This window comes from Aotus nancymaae, unplaced genomic scaffold (assembly GCF_030222135.1).
Source record: "Aotus nancymaae isolate 86718 unplaced genomic scaffold, 86718_ANA_hifiasm-v0.15.2.pri h1tg000040l, whole genome shotgun sequence".
In the NCBI taxonomy this organism is placed as follows: domain Eukaryota; kingdom Metazoa; phylum Chordata; class Mammalia; order Primates; family Aotidae; genus Aotus; species Aotus nancymaae.
This window is the reverse complement of record NW_026988454.1, coordinates 128,806,257-128,829,345: the sequence shown is the minus strand read 5'-3', so window position 1 is coordinate 128,829,345 and position 23,089 is coordinate 128,806,257. Positions and strand designations below refer to the sequence as shown.

The 23,089-nt window shown below is 54.9% G+C and overlaps 2 protein-coding genes across 2 annotated transcripts; one reads left to right on the top strand and one right to left on the bottom strand.

Moving 5' to 3' along the window:
- Nucleotides 1–6,790: 6,790 nt before the first annotated feature.
- On the bottom strand, nt 6,791–14,159 carry BAK1 (BCL2 antagonist/killer 1). The gene is made up of 6 exons (XM_012461664.2): nt 13,908–14,159; nt 11,525–11,625; nt 10,011–10,146; nt 9,513–9,656; nt 8,260–8,440; nt 6,791–8,134 (listed from the first exon to the last, which is right to left on the bottom strand). The coding sequence occupies exons 2-6, from the start codon at nt 11,592–11,594 to the stop codon at nt 8,030–8,032; spliced, it is 636 nt and encodes a 211-aa protein (XP_012317087.1). The 5' UTR covers nt 11,595–11,625; nt 13,908–14,159; the 3' UTR covers nt 6,791–8,029.
- Nucleotides 14,160–18,832: 4,673 nt separating this feature from the next.
- On the top strand, nt 18,833–22,568 carry LOC105723555 (putative gametogenetin-binding protein 1). The gene is made up of 4 exons (XM_012461663.2): nt 18,833–18,913; nt 19,149–19,284; nt 20,174–20,313; nt 22,474–22,568. Exons 1-4 carry the CDS (start codon nt 18,905–18,907, stop codon nt 22,546–22,548), a joined length of 360 nt encoding a protein of 119 aa, XP_012317086.2. The 5' UTR covers nt 18,833–18,904; the 3' UTR covers nt 22,549–22,568.
- The last annotated feature ends 521 nt before the right edge of the window (nt 22,569–23,089 follow it).

Here is a 23,089-nt window from a genome sequence, read left to right as displayed (position 1 = left end):
GACAGGGTCTTGCTTTGTTGCTCAGGCTGGTCTCAAACTCCTGGCCTTAATCAGTCTTTCCACCTCAGCCTCCCAAAGTGCTGGGATTACAGGTGTGAGCTACCACACCCAGGCTTCAAAGTTATTTTTTTCTTGTAAGGTGGGGAAAGGGAAGCAAAACAATTGAAAAATAACTGATTAGTTAACATCAAGTTTCTTCAGTTTCTTTTCTTTTCTTTTTTTTTTTAGGGATGGTGTCTCGTGACATTGCCCAGGCTGGAGTGCAGTGGCTATTCACAGGCGCAATCCCACTACTGATCAGCACAGGAGTTTTGACCTGCTCTGTTTCCTACCTGGGCTGGTTCACCCCTCTTTAGGTAACCTGATGGTCCCCCGCTCCTGGAAAGTCACCATATTGATGCCGAAGTTAGTGTGAACACCCAATCGGCATAGCGCACTACAGCCCAGAACTCCTGGACTCAAGCGATCCTCCCACCTCAGCCTCCCGAGTAGCTGGGACTACAGGCATGTGCCACCATGCCTGGCTCTTCAGTTTCTTTAATCCTTTTTTTTTGTTGTTTAAGAATTAAAACAGAGAGAACTTCATTATCATTCGATTAAAGATTTTTTTTTAAATTTTTTTTTTATAAGAGATGGGGTTTCACTGTGTTGGCCAGGCTAGTCTCAAACTCCTGACCTCATGATCCACCCGCCTCGGCCTCCCAAAGTCGATTAAAGATTTAAACTTGATATTTTTGAGAAATTGGCTGTTATCTCTCTCTCCTTATTTTTCAGAAGGTCAGATAACAACTTAGTTTAGCATGGGTGACTCCATATTGGGTTTTAGTTGTTCTGTCTGTTTTGGCCTAATGCAGTCCCATCCCCTCCCTTCCTCCCTCCCTCCCTTTCCTCTCTTCCCTCCCTTTCTTCATTTGTCTCACTCTGTTGCCCAGGCTGGAGTGCAGTGGCGCAATCACGGCTCAAGCCGTCCTCCTGCCTCAGTCCTAGCTGGGATCGTAGGGATGCACCACCTTGTTTGGCTAATTTTTTTTTTTTTTTTTTTTGGTAGATAGGGGGTCTCACTGTGTTGCCTAGGCTGGTGGCTTTCTGTAATTTTTATTTAATAAATGAAATGCTCAGCTGGGCACAGTGGCTCACACCTGTAATCCAAGCACTTTGGAAGGCCGAGATGGGCAGATCATGAGGTCAGGAGTTCGAGACCAGCCTGACAGGGTGAAACCTTGTCTCTACTAAAAATCCAAAAATTAGCTGGTCGTGGTGGCACGCGCCTGTAATCCCAGCTACTCAGGAGGCTGAGGCAGGAGAATCGCTTGAACCTGGGAGGCAGAGGTTTCAGTGAGCTGAGATCATGCCACTGTACTCTAGCCTGGGTGACAGAGCAAGACTCTGTCTCAAGAAAACAAAACGAAACAAAATGAAAAAATAAATGAAAGGCTCTTTCCAACTCAACACGGCCATTAACTGGCTAATGAGTGGATCAGATTCCAAAGGCCACTGGTGGTGAGAAGGGGAGAGACTGACCCAGAGGGAAAATTAGCATTGGATGTTCAGGAATAGAAAGCACATTGAAACAGAAAGGAGATGAGTGGGAGGAGACATTTCAGGTGAGAAGCAGATCTTGTAAAATGCCCTGTGGGTTGAGAAGAAGGGAGAGGTGGAAGGAGCTTGGGAGAGCCCAGAGCGGTGCCTGGACACCTGTCTGTAGCAAAGGCAGGAGTGAGAAAAACATCTAGAAAGCCATTGAGATGGCCTTAAGTGCCGGCCTGAACAAGTTGAGCTTATTCAAGGAAATGATTGATGTGTCCCCTCTTCTGAAAAGCCTCCCTGGGTCCCTCCAGACCAGGCCAACTTGGTACATCTTTTCTGGGCACCAAATTCCCTGAGTTCCACTCAGATTACTGCCTGATGCCTCCTCCTCCATGGCTATGTAAGCTCCCTGAGGGGAGGCCCTCAGGGATGGGCAAGGAGGAGGTGAATGTAATGGATATCATGCACCTCATAGATTTTCAGTGGGGATCAAGACGATGTTTTGTGAAGCCAGTTTGGTGGTGGTGGTGGTGGTGTGCTGGGGATAATTTGAGCTGGGTGGGACCTGAGGCCCACCATTACTAAAAAAATCTAAAAGTTGAGAATATACCCCACAGCCTTGGTGGGAATGACAGATGGGGAGCTGAGGCATGACTGTCTACAGGAGCAGCCTCGGACTCAGGCTGGCCGTCTACGGTGAGGAGCAAGAAAGAGAAGTTCATGTGAGGCAGGGACCTGCATCCTCCTTGTCCAATCCTGTGTGCTCCCAGCTCTACCCTCTACAAGTTACTTTTCCCACTGGACAGCACCCTTCTGGGTCTCTCTGTCAGACACCTGGGTTTGAGACAAATTCCACAGCATGACACAGCCTGGGAATAGGCTTTACTGGGGGAAAAAAGCCAACAAATCAGCAAGAGAATCAGCATGGGTTCCCTGACCCTCCTCTCATCACCCTCCCCACCCTGTGTGGGGGATGCGTTTGGGGCGAGTGTGGGGAGGGCCCCGAGCCAGAGCAGCCGGGCCCACTTCCACTGTGCATTCCAGTGGGAGGGCCTTCCTGCCATCACGCTGCCTTTGTGTAGAGCTGGCGTGGAAAAGCAGCTTTGTCAGTGGAGGTACACCAGGCTGCTTGGCACCATACAGTCTAGATTTGGGGTGCCAGCTCATTACAGGAGTTGTCTGAGAACACCAGCATTTGAACACCCTAGGGCTGTCGGCATCGCAGTGCCTCCCACTGGTGGAGGGGCTGGGGAGAGGGAAAAGCGTGCATGGAATACTCAGAAGAATCCCCAGTCCCCTGGTGAACTGAGCGTGGGTGTGCCAGGAGAAGGAAGGGGCTATTCCTAGTTAGCCATTCTTCAGGCCACCCAGAATGAAAGTCCAAGGTCACATAAAGACACACCCATTCTACTAGGCATCACAACTAGGGGATCCCCCATGCCCTTACTAGGAGAGCAGTCCGCTTTTAACCTGCCCACAGCCCTTCTCACACATAGCCTGGTAGGAGTGTTATTTAGGTTCCTGCAAATCTCTCTCTCTCTCTCTCTTTTTAGCAGACATGGTAATTGACATCTAATTGCCTCTTGCACTCTGATTCACAACTTCCAAATTTCAGAGACGCCGGACATGCCAACTGCATCTTGCCTTTCCTCAGTGTGGCCCACCTGGGACTTGAGCAAGAAAATATTCACATTCTTGAGGAAGCCTAATCATCTGCTGGAAATGAATTGGATAAGTAGCCCTTGGGTGGGGTCAGAGGTCAGGTCAGAGCAGGTCAGGATAGAGCATGAGAGGGTTGGGGAGCCCAGCTCCACAAAGCCAACCATCATAACAGTCTGTGCCATGAACTTTACAGAATTGGTTCACCTCAAGGTTCAGTGGAGCCTTCAATGTGTCCTTAGCCAAAGCTAAGGAAAAAATTGAGACATTGGGTACCAGGAATGATTCCAAGATTGCAAAGGAAGAGCTGAGATAAATGGAGCTGAGAGATGTATTGATTCATACTTTGATTCCAACAACCGATGCCCACTTATATGTTACTCACCAGATGCCACACACACACAGCCACATGCACGTTCACACACTCTCATGCATGCATTTGGTGCCTGTCCATTGCTAAATCCCCTACTCCAGGTAGAGGGAGAGTCTGTGGTTTCAGTCTTTTCAGCTATGAAGTAGCTTTTCCTAGAAAAATCCAATTTTTGCCTGTGTTAGCCCATCACCTGATCTTGGTAATGGGCGGGGGGTGTCCCTTCACTGGATCACTCAGACAACATGCCAGGGATCTGCTTCTAGTCATAGCGCTCCACAGGCCAGATCATTACTTTTTGTTCTTTCTTTCTTTTTTTTGAGATGGAGTCTCACTCTGTCACCCAGGCTGGAAGGCAGTGATGCGATCTCGGCTCACTGTAACCTCTGTCTCCCGGGTTCAACCTATTCTCCTGCCTCAGCCTCCTGAGTAGCTGGATTACAGGCACCTGTCACGACATCTGGATAATTTTTGTATTTTTAGTAGAGATGGGGTTTCACCATGTTGGGGCCAGGCTGGTCTCAAACTCCTGACCTTGTGATCTGCCCACCTCGGTCTCCCAAAGTGCTGGGATTACAGGCGTGAGTCACCACACCTGGCCTGTTCTCTTATTATCTAGGGAGCTGAATCCCCTCTCCTCTTACATCTTGCTTTTATATCCCAGGGGTCCAGTGTTCACCTTTATCGTGTCCAGCAACTTCTCAACACCCCAGGAGAAGCTAGGATTTGCTCATTCTGGTTCCTGACCTTTGGGGACCTCCAGCCTCCAGCAACCTGCAGTAACTCCTCTCTCTCTCTCTCTCTCTCTCTCTCACACACACACACACACACACGTGTGTGTGCGCAGGAGATCATGATTATTCTTATCTGTTCATGTTGGATAGAATTAAATCCACTTTTTTTTTTTTGAGACGGAGTCTCGCTCTGTTGCCAGGTTGGAGTGCAGTGGTGAGATCTCAGCTCACTGCAACCTCTACCTCCTGGATTCAAGCAATTCTTCTGCCTCAGCCTCCCGCATAGCAGGGACTACAGTGGTGCACCACCACACCCACCTAATTTTTTGTATTTTTAGTAGAGATGGGGTTTTATCATGTTGGCCAGGATGGTCTCTATCTCTTGACCTCATAATCTGCCCACCTCAGCCTTCCAAAGTGCTGGGATTACAGGTGTGAGCCACTGCGCCCAGCTAAATCCACATTTTACAAGCATCTTGCATCAGGGGCCTCTACATCTGAAGTGCATACAACTGGAGCAGGAGGGGCACATTTTTGTCACAGGTGAAAAAAACAAAAACAAAAACAAAAAAAAACTGGTGGATATGGTGGTTTAATTAATTTTAATAAATAAATGAATGTAAATTTATTTTAATACATTCAGGTGACTATGTCATAATAACTTGTTCAATATACTGAGTGATTTTAGGCTAAGGAAGGATTTTTTCAAATGAAAGCGTTTGGATGGACACTGGGTGACTTTCTAAAATATACTCTTCGGAGGACGTAAAAACAAATACCTGAAGGTGAAACGGGGGGGTAGGAGTGGGAGAATGTGAGACTGCTGTGTGCAAGGAAGGGCGGGCATTTATACTGAAACTGCAGAACTGAGCAGATGACAGCTGCACACCGCTCCTTTTCCTGGCTGGGCTGCCCCAGCTCAGTGGCATCACAGACTGTGACGAACCCAGACGTATTTGGTGGAAACCAAGCCACAATCTCAGAAGCAGCGCTCAATCTGAGGCGCAGCAATGAGTTCTTTTGGTTTCTCTTCCCTAATACCCGCAAAGCCCATCCACTCCTGTTATCCTCACAGCCCCTGGAGGTTGTGTCCCGCCTAACTTCTCACCCCCGGTTTCAGAACATCCTGGCAGAGGTATAAAGGGCGCTGGGGGGCGGGGCAGGCCAAAACTTCTTGGGCCGCCCCACCCACCCCTTTCAGATTAGAGTTGAAACTCCTTAGACGGTTAGGCAGTGCCACAGCCCACTCGCCTTTCTTCCAGCGATGGAACGATCTGTTCGCTGGTCAACGCCGCACACTGTTCAAAGCCCAGAGGCGGGAAGGGGTGCGCCCGGAGGCTCCGCCCAAGCAAGGGCACGCTTGCGTGATCGCCGCGGCGGCCATCTTGGACTCCGGCAGCCGCCCACCTCCAGCCGCCTGTCATCGCTCGGGGGCGGAAGCGACCCTGCACTCTGGGCCCCCTAAACCTGTGCTCGCGAGCCCTACATTCCCCTCCAGCCTCCACATAAAACCCGGGCCAGTATCCTGGTGGCAAGTGCTCGCTCCTTGGGTGACTCCGAGAAAGCACCCGTTTCCTTCTCTGTAGCTTGAGCACCCCCCACCCCCGTCTCCATACCCATTATTTGGGCAGATGATGAACTCTCAGCATAAAGCCTGGCACACAGTATGTGTTCTATAAATGTTGTCCGTGAGCTTTTCCTGTACACTGCGGGGTGCCTTGTAGCAACCACCTTCCAGCCGCCACTGCCTGCAGTGCCGCCTTCTCTCTTTTGCAAGATCGCGTCTGTACTAGACTCTGAAGACCTTTCGGAGGCGCAGGGGGCTTGGCAAGCCCACCTCGGGAGGGTGAAAGTGAAGCTCACGAGTTCTCTTTGACTTTCATGTGACCGTTCTGGAAGGGCATCAGAAACACAGACCAGGGTGCCCAGGACTGGAAAGACTGTAGATTTTGGAACATTTCAACGCCCCCATGCTTGTTATTTTTATCACCCCTGGCTGCGTCCCCATAGGGACTCCCAAGCAGCATAAAACTAGAATGAAAGCCCTGCGTGTGTGCTGACTGTGGAGACATCAGGAAGGGGGAGCTGGGACATTGTGTCCCAGGCAGAGCTAAGTGTGGGGGAGAAAGGCCTTTTGGACCAGCGTGGGTGGTAGCCCCAGGGTGGGAGAGGAATTCAGGCCAGGCCTGAGGTGGCCTGTGGGGGTCCTCAGATATGTGCAGCTGCTCCACCGGCTCTGTAACTAAGGTCCAGCAGTTCAGGGTCTCAAACGTCCTAAAGGGTGGGAGATTGCATGAAACCCGCAGAGATGAGGGAAGTGCATGGGGAGGGGCGAAGGCCTTCCAGTGGCTGGGGGCTGCAGGACCATACTCAGACCTCCATGGGATTCAAGCCTAGTGTGAGGTTTTATTCAGTAATAAGCCAGATGCATGCCAGGCACCCCCAGTCTAGCCTGATGGAAAGAGGGGTAGCAGAGAATACAAAAACTACTAAGTCAGGATGAGGGGATTGCACAGTTTATTTCCAAACGCTCAGAGGATAGGGAGTGGCTGCGGGCTCCAGCTGCCTCTCCCTGCATTTGGCTGAATCAAGAACTTCTCTCCCCTCCCCCAACACCCTAGGCAATGCCCAATAGAGAAGGGACTCTCACCCCCACCCTGAGGAGAGACCTAGACAGGTGAGGAGCATGGAGGGTGGGGGGACAGAGTTCAAGTATTCACATTTCCCCCATCTACACCCCTGGCGCACACAGTGCCAGAGGCATGAGACGGGGGTCCCACTGCTGGGATTCCTAGCGGTGTTGATAGTCCTTCTCCCACTTAGAACCCTCCAGATGAATTCCCTACTCCTTTTCCCTGAAATAACAAACCAAGTCCTAAGCCCTGTAGTCTGGGCAAGGAGGGGCCTTAGAATGCCACTCACCCGAGGTCCCCAGGGATGGGGGTGAGGGCCTTCACCTGTAGTGAATGGGTTGGGAGCAAGTGTCTAAAAGGAGAGAGGAAGGAAGAGAGCTGAGAGGACCTTGGGAGGCAGGCTTGGAGGCTTCTGACACATAAGTTCAGGCAGCTCTCATCTTCGAATCCACCTCACCCCATGCCCCAAGCCCAGAATCCCTGAGAGTCCAACTGCAAAGGCAGTATGAGGGAGGAACGGGAGCAGGTGGAGAGCTGGGCAGGACCTCGGCTCCCGTCTCCCAGTCAGTCCTGCTCCTGGGACACATGATGCTTCGGGAGGGCCAGGACCAGGATCAAGTCCCAGCTCTTAGGCACTGATCTTCCAGAATAGCTGAATCCTGGGGAACAGAGGGTAGACCCACCAACCCCTAAACCCCAGACGTCCTGGCCTCGGGTAGAATGGTGGGAATGGGCTCTCCAAAGAGTATTATAAAAAGCTAAAACCGTTAAACACTTCCTGGGGAGAAGTGGCTCACAGTCTCTTGCCTCCCCAAGTTATCAGTCTCCCCAGCACCTAGCAGACATGGCTAAGGAGGTCCCAGAGAGCTGAGGGAGGAGGCCACAGCCCCTGGGCCCAGAGAGAGGGCCCACTAGCACCATGCAATGTTGAGGCACCTCTGCAACCTGACTGGCCCCCACGCAGGGGCCCTCCAGAGCTGGAGTGCACACTTGCTAAAGCTTCTGTACGCTTGAGGGGGGACCCCTGAAGGGAGTGGAGGAGGCAAAGACTTGGCTTAAGTCCAGGCTGGGGTCTCAACAGGGACCCCAAAGGGCACCCTTGGGAGTCATGATTTGAAGAATCTTCGTACCACAAACTGGCCCAACAGAACCACACCCAGAACCACCAGCACATTCAGGATGGGACCATTGCCCAAGTCCAGGGCTGCCACCTGCCGGGAGAAACACGGTGGTCACAGAGAGGCAGGCAGAAGATACAGGCACCCAGGGAGGGGCGGGGCCTGGGAGAGGGGCAGCCCCAACAGCAGGGAGGATGTTGCAATCCTCGGATACTCACCCAGCCGCCCCTCTGTGCGATCCACCGGGCGATGCAGTGATGCAGCATGAAGTCCACCACGAAGCGGGTCACCTGGCCCAGGAAGCCAGTCAGGCCGCGCTGGTAGACATGTAGGGCCAGACGGTAGCCGAAGCCCAGGAGAGCCACCACACGGCCCCAGTTGATGCCACTCTCAAACAGGCTGCGGACAGAGCATTGCGTACCGTTGGTGGAGAGGCCTCAGGAAGCCCGTCAGCCTGCCTGCCCTCTCCCTCCCCTCTCCCAGCTGGAAAGCTAAATTTGCTGTGAATTAAGGCTGCAGAGGCTGCCCCAGCCTGGCCTGTATTTGGGAATAACCTGGGTCTCTGTGAAAGAAGAAAGTTGAGGGGTATGAGCTGGATGCTGCTTCTGGGATGTACACTCAGGTGCAAAGGGGCACAGAGAAGGCAGAGGGCAGAGCGAGTGGATGGGTCAGCGGGGAGATTACCTGTGGGTGTTGTGCTGGCCTGGCAGCCCGAGGGACAGCAGAGAGAAAAGGACAGAAAAGATTAGGGTAGTTTCTGTCATCACAGTGGCATGGAGACTGTCCTCTAAGTTCATGGGCTGGCTATTTCAGCTCTGAGCGCTAATTCTAAACTCTATCACCTACACCTCCCTTCACCTCCAGCTTCAAATCCACCCCAACCCTGACCTCCCTCATTCTAGTGGTAGCAATGGCTAACACTTTGTAAGGTGGACATGATCTAAGCATATTTTTCCTGTTTTACAAACCAGGAGACTGAAGGCAGGAGGTTTCACAAAGGCAGTAAGTGGCAAAGTTTGGATTTGCGCCCAAATATTTGGTGCCTTTAACCACTTGGATGCTAGATAATAGCAACTAGAAGCCATTTCTAGGACCTGGCAGAGGTTAGCACCCTCACCATCTTCAGTGTGATATGTAGTTTCAAATTGGAACCATGAAGGACAGCTGTGTCCCAGCTGGGCTGGGGAGCCGTGGGGGTACCCCACCTCAGGCCCCCTCTAGAGTCCTAATCTACCCAGTCAAGTCCTTGGAGTCAGAGCTGAAAAGAGCTGTGAGCTAATGCACAAAAGACGAGTCTGGGACCCTGAGAGAGAAAAATAGGAGGCCGAGACCACATGTGAGTTCACAGCAGACACTGGACACCGACAGAAGGTGTCCCCCAGGCCGGGAGTGCATCATGTAGGCAGGCCATGGAGCGGATGTCACGGGACAGGAGAGTGACTGGAGCCCGGCAGGGAGGTGGCCGGGGTACCTGGAGGCGATCTTGGTGAAGTACTCGTAGGCGTTCTCTGCCGTGGGCTGCAGGTGCTGCAGCATGGTCTGGAACTCCGAGTCATAGCGCCGGTTGATGTCATCCCCAATGATGGCGAGCTGCCGTCCCACCTGCCCCATGGTGCTGTGTGAGCAGGAGGCAGGCAGGTGAACAGGTGGCCAGGCAGTCGGGGCCAGGGCCTGCCTCATGGCAGAGGGGTTCTGCCCAAGCTGTCCATGGCCCTGTGCACCCCTCCTTGGAGATCCCCAACAATGTTCTAAAACATGAGTGCTGGGCTCTGGGACAAGGGGCAGGCATGGGCTAAATAAAAAGGATACAAGGTCCTGGATGGGGGTAGGAGCCCAACATGAAAGGGGAGCAACCATGAGAGAAGGGCAAGACCCCCCAGACCTCCCCGTCTCCCAGGGGTGGCACAGAGACCCATGCAAACCACTGCTTCCCCAAAGATGTCCTGTGAGCCCAGCGGTTGTAGCTCACCTGCTAGGTTGGAGAGACAAGCTAACCATCTCTGGGTCAGCAGGGGCGGCCGCCCCTTCAGCCTCCTGTTCCTGCCGATGGCGGTAAAAAACGTAGCTTTGGAAAACCTCCTCCGTGTCCCGGGCTACCTGCTCCTCTGAGGATCAAAGCTGGGAGTCAGGGAGAGAGGGCCGAACTCTGATAGCCCTGTGCCTTGTAGGAGGTTCACTGTTTCTAAGGCCACAGTGTCCTCGCCCATGGAAAGAAATATCCTGGCTAGGTGCTGTGGTGCTGTGGCTCATGCCTGTAATCCCAGCACTTTGGGAGGCCATGGTGGGTGGATCACAAGGACAGGAGTTCGAGACCAGCCTGGTCAACATAGTGAAACCCTGTCTCTACTAAAACTACAAAAAAATTAGCCAGGCATGGTGGCGGGCGCCTGTAATCCCAGCTACTTGGGAGGTGAGGCAGAAGAATTTCTTAAACCCGGGAGGTGGAGGTTGCAGTGAGCTGAGATGGTGCCACTGCACTCTAGCCCAGGCTACAGTGTGAGACTCCATCACAAACAAACAAAAAAACACAAAATTAGCAGGGCGTGGTGGCACATGACTGTAATCCCAGCTACTCAGGAGGCAAAGGCAGGAGAATCACTTGAACCTGGGAGGTGGAGGTTGCAGTGAGTGGAGATTGTGCCATTGCACTTCAGCCCGGGCAACAAAGCAAGACTTTGTCTCCAAAAAAAAAAAAAGAAGAAAGAAAGAAAAGAGAAAGAAATATGCTGCACAGAGAGTTGTTCTGGCGCTTGCATTGAGTCCTCACAGTAGCCCTAGGAGCAGGCAATCCCGTTTGCAGGGGAGAATGGCACGGGGCGTCTAAGTAACGTGTGCAAGCCGAGGAGCCGGGACAGTCTCAGGCATTTGGGCTCCTGAGTCTGCGTTAGTACATCTCAGCTCCACAGCCCTTTGTGTGCAGGGAATGTGGGAAACAAAATCTGAAATTGTAGCCTTGGCCCAGAAAAGTCACACAGGGAGATAGTGACAGACCTGGGACGTGATTCCCCACCACGGGCTGTGAGCTGGGGCTTCCCTGGCCGTCCCCTGGGAAGAACGAAGGAGGGCGGCCATCTTACTTCCTCCCCTAGTCACAACAATCGCCTTCCCTGTTGAGCAGACCTGACTGGGTGACCGGCCAGTTTACTTCCTTATTTCTCCCGCTGGAGGGATACAGCAGCCAGGCTCCACTCTACTTCCTGCCTTCCCCACTCGACCCCGCCCTCTGCCCGGTGGCACCGTGCCCACCTTCACACTCACTTCCTGGCCTCTCCCAGCCTCCAGGCCCTTCCCGCCCAGACTCCTCCCTGGCTCGGGCTTAACCTTGACAGCAGCTCCAGCCTCTGAGCCGGAGGGTGGGAAATACTCTTCCCCACCCACAGTGGGTGAACCGAGGCCAGGAGCCTGCCCCTGAGTCCTGATCCTTCCATCCTCACCACAGCCCTCATGGTTATGGGAGGGGTGAGAGGGCAGGAGGACCCTTACCAGAAGCAGAGGGTGAGTCAGGCTCTCCGCACTCCTGCCTGGGAGGACCTGGGCCTTGCCCCGATGCCATTTTTCAGGTCTCAGTGGAGGATGGTGTCAGCCTGCAGGGATGGGCAAGAAAAAGCAGAGATGGGGGTGAGCACGGACCTGTGACTGGGGACCCCAGACGGGTTGCCATGTCCATATAGAAGAGAGGGTCCCCTACTCCCAGAAAGCCCCTCAGTCCTCTGAAACTTTTTTTTTTTTTTTTTTTTGAGACGCAGTTTTGCTCTGTTGCCCAGGCTGGAGTGCAATGGTGCGACCTTGGCTCACTGCAACCTCCGTCTCCCAGGTTCAAACAATTCTCCTGCCTCAGCCTCCTGAGTAGCTGGGATTATAGGCATGTACCATCATGCCTGGCTAATTTCTTTTATTTTTATTAGAGACGTGGTTTCTCCACGTTAGTCAGGCTGGTCTCGATTTCCCGACCTCGTGTGATGGGCCCGCCTTGGCCTCTCTAAGTGCTGGAATTACAGGCGTGAGCCACCGCGCCGGCCTGAGACTTTTTATTCTTACTCCAGCGTGGGTCCCAGTGAAGTCTGCTGGGAGGAAACAACTTTCTGAGCACTTCACTGGCGCCCCCTTGAGGGAGACAGGGTAAAAAGGTGGAGCAGCCAAGGGCAGACGGAGGTATCTGCACCCTTGAGGAGGCTGTGGCTGCAGCAGTGCCCACTGACTCTCAAGTTCATGCCACTCCTGGGACAAGAGCCTGGGGTTCTTTAGCTGTTTCCGGGGGCCTCCTGCACCCCACCCAGCATGTGCTTATTGCAAGCACGCCACCACCCAGCCAATGGCCCATCAAGGCCGCCCTCGGAGGCCCCACTTCCCTCTGGCCGGCCAGAACACACCTGTTTTTTAACTCAGGCCTGTTAGCCGCAAACATTTCTTGAGAGCCTAAGATATACTCTCCCACTTAGGAGCGCTCTGTGGGTGGTGAACATTCAAAACTCACATGAACCCAGCAGGGTGAGCACCAGCACGCCCACTTTACAGGCAGGAAAAGTGAGGCAAAAAGAGATGAGTGCCTGAGGTCACATCATTAGTCACGGAAAGTCAGGTTGTTTGAATCTCCATGAGTCCGTGTACTCAACATCCATTTAAGGTTTACTTTCTAGTGTGTGGACCTCAGAGGGTGTCCTTTTCCAGGGCAGCTTTCCCTGTTTACCTCCCGCCTGTGCCTTCACCATCCCTGCCGTGCAGTGACCCGAGGAAGCCCCCAGGATCAGGGCCTTCTTTGAAGTCCCCCAATCTGCCTCAGCCCATGTACTCCCACCTGGTCTTCTGTACCCAGCCCCAACCTGTGTGACCCCTCATCAGAGCCAGTGTTTCCTGGATGTCAACTGTTTCACTTTCAGTTTGCACCCCTTCTGGAGCCCCATTTCCCCAGGCAGCCTCCAGCCCTCAGAAGGAAAGCGCCCTCCTCCTATCCCAAAGGGAGGGGAGGTGCAGCCCCACCCTGGGTCAAGCACAGCCCTACCCCATCCCCACCCCCCGGGCCTGGGGACTTTCTCCTACCCCTTCCGCTCAGGCCTGGGACTGTTTTCGAAAGTGCCCCAAGAGCTCTCAAGAAGGGTGGAGGAGGGCTGGACCACCTGTGCATTCACCCCTACTCATTGCTCTCCCGGACAGGGACAGGGCGAAGGCAGACCCTCCTCTCCTCCACTTCTGGGGGCCAGGCCTTGTTAAAACAGACCTTTGCTTGCCCCATACCCCCATAGCTCCTTCCAAAATAAGATACCCTTTCCTCTTCCCCAGTCCCCAGAACCCAGCACCCCCGGGGCAGCAGGGTCAGAGGATGCTGACTGCACCCCCAACTCCCTTTACCAACACCCCAGGCTCCCAAGGGGGCAGGTAGAGCCTCAGAATACCCTCCAAGGCCAGCAACTGATGCCGACCCAGGCCTATCCCTACTCCTCCATCCAGGTGGCCTAACTTCCCAGTGAGGGGAGCCACCCCCGACTTCCTGGGCTTGCTGGGTCCTGATGAACATCTCCCAGGGACACAGGCCTGGCCAGGCCCTGGATCCAGTCTAGGGGTGTCGGGCAGCAGGAAGCGCTGAGAAAGTTCTCTCTCTGTCCTTGACCTTGGCTCTGACCTCTACTCCCATCTCCCGGACAGTTAAAGGACCCAGTTCTCTGGCATCCAGGACTGGGGCAAGAGGGGAAGCTGTGAGGGGCAGCCAGAAGGAGGCAAGGCACGATCAGGACCCCAGCAGGGGTGGCGGACCTGCTCAGGCAAGCCTTGAGCTTCCCCTTCCCCACCCAGCTCCCAGGAGACTCCATGCCCCACCCTGGGGCTGGAGCTGCTGAGATCTGGGAGGGTGGGCAGGACCCTTCCAGCTTACCTGCCGGGATCCTGGCTGAACCCGGGTGGCTCAGCAGGGCGGAGATGGAAGTCCCGAGGGGCTGGCGGCTGCTGATCCCAGGCGCTGAGTGGGAAGCAGGCTTCCAGGAACGGGCGTCAGTGCGTTCCTGATATCTGGATGTAGCTTTTGCTTGTCCCTGTGCGGCCTGAGGGACCCGCAAGACTCCAGTGATCATAGAGGTGCCAGCTGCACCCGGCTTCAATCAGCTCCCTCTAGAGGAAGTTGCTCTGTGACCGCCGGATGCAGACGCGCAGGCCAACAGCCAGGAGGGGTGCTCTGGGTGCGCCAGGCCCAGGAGCAGCTCCCGCCCACTTTCCCCGCCCCACGTCCCAGCCAGGCGGAGCGGCTCTCAGTGGCCCACTGCTGTTCCCATCCCTGATTTTTTTTTTTTTTTTTGAGATGGAGTTTCGCTCTTGTTACCCAGGCTGGAGTGCAATGGCGCGATCTCGGCTCACTGCAACCTCCGCCTCCTGGGTTCAGGCAATTCTCCTGCCTCAGCCTCCTGAGTAGCTGGGATTACTGGCACACGCCACAGTGCCCAGCTAATTTTTTGTATTTTTAGTAGAGACAGGGTTTCACCATGTTGACCAGGATGATCTCGATCTCTTGATCTTGTGATCCACCGGCCTCGGCCTCCCAAAGTGCTGGGGCTACAGGCGTGAGCCACCGCGCCGGCCTTTTTTTTTTTTTTTGAGATGGAGTTTTGCTCTTGTTTCCCAGGCTGGAGTGCAATGGCGTGATCTCGGCTCACCTCAACCTCCGACACCTGGGTTCAAGCGATTCTCCTGCCTCAGCCTCCCGAGTAGCTGGGATTACAGGCATGCGCCACGATGCCTGGCTAATTTTGTACTTTTAGTAGAGACAGTGTTTCTCCATGTTGGTCAGGCTGGTCTTGAACCCCCGACCTCAGGTGATCTGCCCACCTTGGCCTCCCAAAATGTTAGGATTGCAGGCGTGAGCCACCGTTGCCAGCCCATCCCTGACTCTTAATCCTTGTATTTGATCTTCTCACCCACCTCTACATCAATCAGTACCAGTAAAAAACCCAGGGTGGGCTGGGTGCAGTGGCTCACGCCTGTAATCCCAGCACTTTGGGAGGCAGAGGCAGACGGACCACCTGAGGTTGGCAGTTCAAGACCAGCCTGACCAAAGTGGTGAAACCCCATCTCTACTAAAAATACAAAAGCCAGGCATGGTGGCACATGCCTGTAATCCCAGCTACTCAGGAGGCTGAGGCAGGAGAATCAGTTGAACCCGGGAGGCAGAGGTTGTGGTGAACGGAGATTGCACCATTGCACTCCAGCCTGGGCAACAAGAGTGAAACTCTGTCTCAAAAATAAAATAAGCTAGATGCTAAGAGGGAAGACAGATACAGTCTGGCCGCTGGGAGTGTTCTTGAGGACAGAACAAACCCAAGAAGGACAGAGGTGTGAGCAGTCCTCAACAGCCCCCTTCCCTCAGCGTCCAGTGCCCTCCCCACCTCTCCCTGTCCACTCCCTGCCAAGCTTCCTGGGACTCTCACGTCCCCTCCAAGTCTTCACTTCCCTGCCCCCGACACCTCCATCCCTGCTCCATCAACTGCCTGCCCCCTCTACCTCCAACTAATCTCCCCCAACCCCACTCTTCCCCCATCTTTGCCTTTTAGAATTCTGGGAAGTTTCCAACTGCCAGTTTTCATTTGAAAACTCCTCCTGTTCTTAGGCAGTTGGTCCTGGGGTGTCTGCTACAGGCTCTGAGCTGGGGACCCTCTCAGGATGGAGGCCCCATCTCCAAAGCCCCAATCTCGAAATTCGGGCTGCACCTCCATGTTCCGCTTTTTCCGTGCCCTCGTGGGGCACAAGGTCAGCCCGAGGAGCTCTGACAAGGCTGAGGCAGGGGCCCAGGCACACCCCTTGCCAGACCAGGGTGCCATTTCCCTGATGATGAGCCGAGAGGGACGTGCCAGGAGGAGGGGGCCGGGGACATCTGCCTTGCCATCCCACGCCTTCTCTGTGGCTGTGCCAAGGGGCTTCTCACACCTGCCACAGCAGGCTCCCTCTGAGCTGAGCATGTTGGATATGGGGACCTATACTCGCAGGTGCAAGGAGGCCCGGTGGGTAAGGGTGAAGTTAGTTCTGCCCACAGCAAGCCAGGAGGCACCAGGCAACCTGCCTGAGAAGGAGGGAAAAGAGCTAGCAGGGGAGGCCTCCGGGAAAACAGGGGCCTCATACAGGTGAGGGGCTGGAATTGCGGGGGTAACCAGGTGGGCAAGGCCTAGGATGGAGGTACTGGGAAAAGGCCTGGACATGAGATGGGGCACCTGAGCTGGGGAGGGAGTCCTTGGATGGGTAAGAGCTTGGGACAGGCCACCTGGTGGGGAAGGACAGGGAGATGTGGGTGAGGCCAAGGGACAGAAGCATCAGATGGGGAGGAGGCTGGAGATGGGGGTTTGGCTGGGGAGGATGCTGGAGATGGGGGTTTGGGTGGGGAGGAGGCTGGAGATGGAGGTTTGGGTGGGGGAGGAGGCTGGAGATGGGGGTTTGGCTGGGGAGGAGGCTGGAGATGGGGGTTTGGGTGGGGGAGGAGGATGGAGATGGGGGTTTGGGTGGAGGAGGAGGATGGAGATGGGGGTTTGGCTGGGGAGGAGGCTGGAGATGGGGGTTTGGGTGGGGAGGAGGCTGGAGATGGGGGTTGGGTGAGGGAGGAGGATGGAGATGGGGGTTTGGGTGGAGGAGGAGGATGGAGATGGGGGTTTGGCTGGGGAGGAGGCTGGAGATGGGGGTTTGGGTGGGGAGGAGGCTGGAGATGGGGGTTTGGGTGGGGGAGGAGGATGGAGATGGGGGTTTGGGTGGGGGAGGAGGCTGGAGATGGGGGTTGGGTGAGGGAGGAGGATGGAGATGGGGGTTTGGGTGGAGGAGGAGGATGGAGATGGGGGTTTGGCTGGGGAGGAGGCTGGAGATGGGGGTTTGGGTGGGGAGGAGGCTGGAGATGGGGGTTTGGGTGGGGGAGGAGGATGGAGATGGGGGTTTGGGTGGGGAGGAGGCAGAAACAGGGGTCCTCCCATAAGTGAGGGGCTGTGGATGGGGGATACCAGACATGAAAGGGGACGGGCTAGGCAGTAGAAAGAGAATGTGTCAGAGCGACGGGGGTGCCGCCGGGGGGTCCTGTTGCTCCCAGCTCCTTCTGAAGGCCTAGTGCCATCCCCTGTTAGGACAGAGACCTACCTCTCTCTCTGTTCCCCACCCCCTCATCACCCTACTTTTGAGAGAGATAATCCCTCCTCTTTTTTTTTTTTTTTTAAGACGGAGTTTCATTCTTGTTACCCAGGTTGGAGTGCAATGGCGCAATCTCGGCTCACCGCAACCTCCACCTCCTGGGTTCAGGCAATTCTCCTGCCTCAGCCTCTCAAGTAGCTGGGATTACAGGCACGCGCCACCATGTCCAGCTAATTTTTTGTATTTTTAGTAGAGATGGGGTTTCACCATGTTGACCAGGATGGTCTCGATCTCTTGACCTTGTGATCCACCCGCCTCGGGCTTCCAAAGTGCTGGGATTACAGGCGTGAGCCACCGCGCCCAGCAATCCCCCTTCTTTAATGAAGACTCCAGGTGGCAGAGCAGGGGGCTGATGGGAGAGGGAGGATGGAGAGGGCCGGCAGGCCTGTGGGTGAGCCTTGGAGGAGATTTAGGGGTTGATACCACATCTCTGAGCCCCACCTGCCTCCTCCACCTGACTGTGCTTTCGGATTAGGGGCAAGTTTGTTCTGGTCAGGAAGGTGAAGGACAAATACCTGCAGAGAGCCATGGGGCCCCGTGAGGTCAGCCCTGAAGCCTCCACCAGGGAGGAGGAGTGTCGGCTTGAAGGTGAGTGCAGTGGCCACAGGCATAGGGGAAGCGGCAGGAATGGGCCCTCTTCTTGTAGGACTTCATAGGGGTGCAGGGCCTGGCAGGACACAGGACATACTTTGAGGGACTGCTGGAGTCAGACTGCCTGGGTTCAAACACCAATTCTACCATGCTGAGCCATGTGATGGGTGGCAGGCTGCTCAACCTCTCTGCATCTGTTTCCTCGTCTTTAAAATGGGAATATAATAGTACCTATCTTTGAGGGAAGTTGCAAGGATGAGCTGAGATGCTCTTTGTAAAATGTCCAGAACAGTGTGTGGCACACAGTAGGCATTTGCTAAAGAAAACAGGGATCCAGGCACGGTGGCTCATGCCTGTAATCCTAGCACTTTGGGAGGCTAGGGAGGGGGGATCACCTGAGGTCAGGAGTTCCAGACCAGCCTGGCCAACATAGTGAAACCCTGTCTCTACTAAAAATATAAAAATTAGCTGGGCATGGTAGTAGGAGCCTGTAATCCCAGCTACTTGGGAGGCTGAGGCAGGAGAATCGCTTGAACCTAGGAGACAGAGGCTGCAGTGAGCCAACACAATGCCATTGCACTCCAGCCTGGACAACAAAGTGAGACTCCATCTCAAAAAAAAAAAAAAAAAAAAAAAGGAGGCTGGGCATGGTGACTCATTCCTGTAATCCCAGCGCTTTGGGAGGCCAAGGCGGGTGGATCACCTGAGGCGGGAGTTCGAGACCAGTCTGGCCAGCATGGTGAAACCCCATCTCTACTAAAATTACCAAAAATTAGCCAGGCATCGTGGCAGGTGCCTTTAACAGCTACCTGGGAAGCTGAGGCAGAATTGCTTGAACCCAGGAGGTGGAGGTTACAGTGAGCCTAGATCACACCATTGCACTCTAGCCTGGGCAACAGAGTGAGACTCTGTCTCAAAAAAAAAAAAGAAAGAAAACAGGGCACGGCACCCTCACCCACAGCTCAGCTCCCCACGTGCCTGCCCTCCAAGGTCTGGACCACCCCACTGGCTGCCAGCCTATCAGTGACCACCACTTCATTCACAGGAGATCTCGAGTTGGGCTCTTCCAAGGAGGAGGCGACTCCCTGGAACTGCTTCCACAGTTTGTACAAGGAGCTTCAAAACTCGACCATGGCCAAGGTCTGTGGGTGATGGGGGCGTGAGGCATGGGTTGGGGCCTTTCCCACATCGGGCTGGGCCTCAGGATGTGTGGCCTGGGCCCAGAGGGAGCAGTCCCCTTTCTTAACCTTTCGGGAGATGTTCCCTCCTGCTTCCTGTCTTGCCTAGGGGTGGGATAGGGCTGCAGGGGTGGGGTAGGGCTGCAGGCATGGGGTCCTGGGCCTCCTCACCTGCTCAGAGACTGGCTGGCCCTCAGCTTCCTCTCCAGGAAGGTTCGCCCAGTGAGAAGAGCAAGGAAGAGAAAATGAAGGACAAGGACAGCTCATTTAAGCTCTGTGCTCCAGGCACTGTCGCCGTCCAGTGCAGGATTTTCAGGACCACAGATACAGTGGGTAAGGGCTTCCGCCCTTCCCCTCCCACGTGCCCCCAGGCCGGGGAAGCCTCTCTTTGACTGGTGGCTCGGGGGTGCAATACCAGCAGACACCACCAGGTGGTACCAGAGGACCTAAGATGACCACCTGAGCCGGAGGTGTAGCCAGGGTCTTCCTCAGGGTTTGGGAGGTGGTGACTGGGGGGTGGTACTACTCAAGCACCACCCTTTCCCTAGCCCGGAGGCTTCTAACGCCTTCAGTGGCTGCCTCCATCCCTGGTTTTCCCATCATGCACTGCTGTGACAGAGCCCCAGAGGGTCCTCTCTCCCAGTAGAGCCCCGCGCAGCACAGACATGGACAGCAGTTGGGCTAGTGATGACAGCATTCATAATATGATGAAAATCGTGGTTCACATTTACACAGCCATTACTCCGGCACACAGTCTTTAAGCATTTTTCATAAAGTACTGCGTTAAAACTCTGAGATAGGTCCTGCTGCCATCTCCACTTCACAGTGAGAACTTGTCCGATGTCACACGGCTAGTGCTGGGCCGAGCTGGGACTTGAGTGCAGGCAGTTTGGGTTCCAGATCCAGGCTCTTGAGTCGGTTGGTGGTGGGGGTAGATACCTGCCCTTGAGTGCTGTCTGCAGAGGGTGAAGACTCAGGCTCTCAGGCTGCCACTGTTGGAGGAGGCCCTCAGAGAGTGAGCTTCCTTGGGGAGGGTGGGTGAAGGAGGGGTGATGCCCGACTAGCTCCAGGTCCTGGAGGAAGAGCAGGGACCACACAGAGCTGGGATGAGGCTCAGGGAGCAGTTGCACCTCCGGGTCCTTGGGTTCCCAGAAGGCTGCTCCACCTCCTCCTGCCTGTCCCCTGCCATCTCCCTGTCCCCTGCCATCTCTCTGGCTCTCAGGTTTCCTGGAGTCAGAGTTAAAGAAGCTTCTGGGAATGCAGCAAGAGTCCCGCCTCTGGAAGCTAGGTGGCCAAGAGGGCCGAGAGCTGCTGGCCTGGCCAGAGATCACCCTGGAGGAGGCGGGCATTGTGGGTGACCAGGTATGCCTGGCACGTGCCAGACCACCAGCCCCTGCCTGAGGGCACTGGAGAAGTGGGGCTGGGGGCTTGCCATCCCCTCTGGGCTCTAGCCCCACTGGCTGGGTAGGGTATGCAGGTAGGCATCATGCCTTCTTGGTGGTTGTATTTCTGAATTCAGGACCCTGGCCCCCTGAGTGAGTGCACACTGCATGCACAAACACACAAACACACACACACACCCACCCCTCTCTCTTTCTCCTCCATCAGTCTCTGTTTCTCACTTGACTCAGAGTCACAATGTCCATTTTTTGGGTCTCAACTTTGCTATTCATTTACTGTGTGGCCTTGGGCAAGTCCCTTCCTCTTTCTGAGCCTCAGTTTCCTCATCTGTAATATGAGTGAATTTGTCTAGATGGGCTGTAAGGCTTTCCTGTGCATCTGAAAATCACATGATGCTGCCGTTTTTCTAATCTCTCTCCCATCCTCGTCCACTCCCACAAACACACATAGGCTCAGGGCAGCAACCGCACTGGGTCAGACGGAGTACCATCCTGCTGCTCCCCGTCCTCAACATCGGCCTTTAAAGGTTAGGCCTGTCTCAGCTTCTCTGAGTGCACATTGATGGATCTGTTGGAAATGTGTCGGTGCCCTTTTTGGTTAATTTCCATCCATTCATCATCTCATTCTTTTATGCAGTGGACAATTGCCCTGACAGTCTGTGTAGCTTACAAAAGGAAAGGGCAAGGGGTTTGGAGGCCAGAGGCCTTAGTCTGACATCAGCTTGCTCTGTGATGTTGAGTAGAGGCCTCAGTTTCTTTACCCGTGAAAGGGGCTGTTGCAAGGGCTTCCTGGGATGATGGGTGTGGAGCTGTAAACTGCAAAGGCACTCCCTTGCAGGGGGCTTCACACCGTGTGATTCACTTTGGAGCAGTGCCTATCAGAAAGACAGGCCAGCTAGGGCTGGGTGTGGTGGCTCACACCTGTAATCCCAGCACTTTGGGAGGCTGAAGTGGGCAGACTGCTTGAGCTCAGGAGTTTGAGAAAAGCCTGGGCAACATGGCGAAACCTTGTCTCTAAAAAACAATTCAAAAATTAACCAGGCATGGTGGCACGTGCCTGTGGTCCCAGTGACTTGGGAGACTGAGGTGGGAGGATCACTTGAGCCCAAGCAGTTGAGGCTGCAGTGAGCTGTGATCATGTCACTGTACTCCAGCAGAGGCAACAGAGCGAGACCCTGTCTCAAACAAAAAGAAAGACCTGCTGCTGGACACTGAGGGGCACCCTTCTGATTGGCCCAAGCCCGCCCGCATGCCCATGTCACAGGAAGCCCCTGTGTCACCTGATCCACAGACACACAGGTTGTCAGCACCTGGCAGAGCCCTCTACTTTTGTCTTTTCACACTGAAGAGTTTGAATCTTGGGATCTCCCAAGTCCTCACTGGTCCTTCCCCCTTCTTCCCATCCTCTCCCAAGCCAGCCTGCCCTGTCCCAAGAGTTACAGTCCTGGGGTCATTTCTGGGTAGTGGCAAGTAAGGGCTCAGCCCACTCCTCACTTTGGGGACAGAGCTGCCTTAGGAATACCTTGCCCCAGTGGGTGTTTCAAAGGTCCTGTCTTCGATACCCTTCCCATCTCCCCTCACTACCCTTAGGGACACTACGCTGAGGGAGAAGGAGGCTGCCCCCCAGCCTTCGAGGAATGCTGGCGGCTTAGGGAGGGGCAAGGAGGCAGCAGCAGTGCCACCCTGCACTCGACGGGAGGGTGCAGACCCCCCTTGGGGTAGTGTCCAGAGGAGAGGGAGGGGAGGGCGTTGGAAGGGCTTCCTGGGATGACGGGTGTGGAGCTGTAAGCTGCAAAGGCACGCCCTTGCGGGGGGCTTCACACCGTGTGATTCACTTTGGAGCAGCGCCTTTCAGAAAGGCCAGCTGGGGCTGGGTGTGGTGGCTCACACCTGTAATCCCAACAGTGCTGACTTCTGGGGCTTCCAAGGAACCCCCCAAGTTGGAGGGAGAAGGCATGCTCCATTTTGTGGCAGGGAGGTGGCTCAGGGTTGGTGGGGCTGTGCCAGCTGAGGGGAGGTGGGGGAAATGTGGCCTCGGGTGCTTGTCTCTGGGGGCCAGTGGGGAGGTTCTGGGGTGCAGAGTAGACTGAGGCATGTTCATTCACCAATTTCTGCCCCCCAGTACCTATTTTTTGAGGAGAAGGACAAGATGGGAAACTGGTCTCCGGAGTGCAGCCGGTGCTGGCCCCAAGTCTGACCTGCCCAGATCCCTGGAGCTGGTACATGGGGGTCTCTCTCTTCTTAGAACACATCTAAGGAGCTGCTGTGGCCAGTGGGTCTGGAGACACAGTGTCCATGTCTTAGGGTGAGCATGCCCAGAATTCTGTCCCACCCAGCCAGTCGGAGCTGCGATGTTATTAATAAAAATCTACTTTGACTCTGGCCTCACTGCTGGCCTGTCTTTGGACCCCGCCCCCACAACCTTCAACCCTGGAGCAAACCCAGTCTATCTGAGGTCTATATCTATCCTGTCTGTGCCCATGGGGCTTCGAGGGCTGCCCTGCTGCAGAGCGGAGGGCCACAGCAGGGCATCTGAGCAGAAAGGGCAGGAGGCCTGGTGGGCCTGACCTGGGGCTGGGGAAGGACCCAGGGCCCAGAGTGCCAGGGGAACCCTGCTGCCCACAAGCCCTGCCCCTGTTAAGAGGGGTGTCCCTGACTTCCCTCCCTCCCCAAGTTCCCAGGCCATGCTGTAGCCTCCTAGGGAGGATCCGGGAATTCTCCAGCAGGAAGTTCCTGCC

Excerpts from the sequence above, each read along its gene's own strand:
- BAK1 (XM_012461664.2), bottom strand. The coding sequence starts at position 11,594 with ATGGCATCGGGGCAAGGCCCAGGTCCTCCCAGGCAGGAGTGCGGAGAG. Across the intron at positions 10,147-11,524 it reads TGACTCACCCTCTGCTTCTG|AGGAGCAGGTAGCCCGGGAC; the intron begins GTAAGGGTCCTC and ends TTTGATCCTCAG. Across the intron at positions 8,441-9,512 it reads TTCACCAAGATCGCCTCCAG|CCTGTTTGAGAGTGGCATCA; the intron begins GTACCCCGGCCA and ends CTCTGTCCGCAG.
- LOC105723555 (XM_012461663.2), top strand. Across the intron at positions 19,285-20,173 it reads CAGGACCACAGATACAGTGG|GTTTCCTGGAGTCAGAGTTA; the intron begins GTAAGGGCTTCC and ends TCTGGCTCTCAG. Across the intron at positions 20,314-22,473 it reads CGGGCATTGTGGGTGACCAG|TACCTATTTTTTGAGGAGAA; the intron begins GTATGCCTGGCA and ends TCTGCCCCCCAG.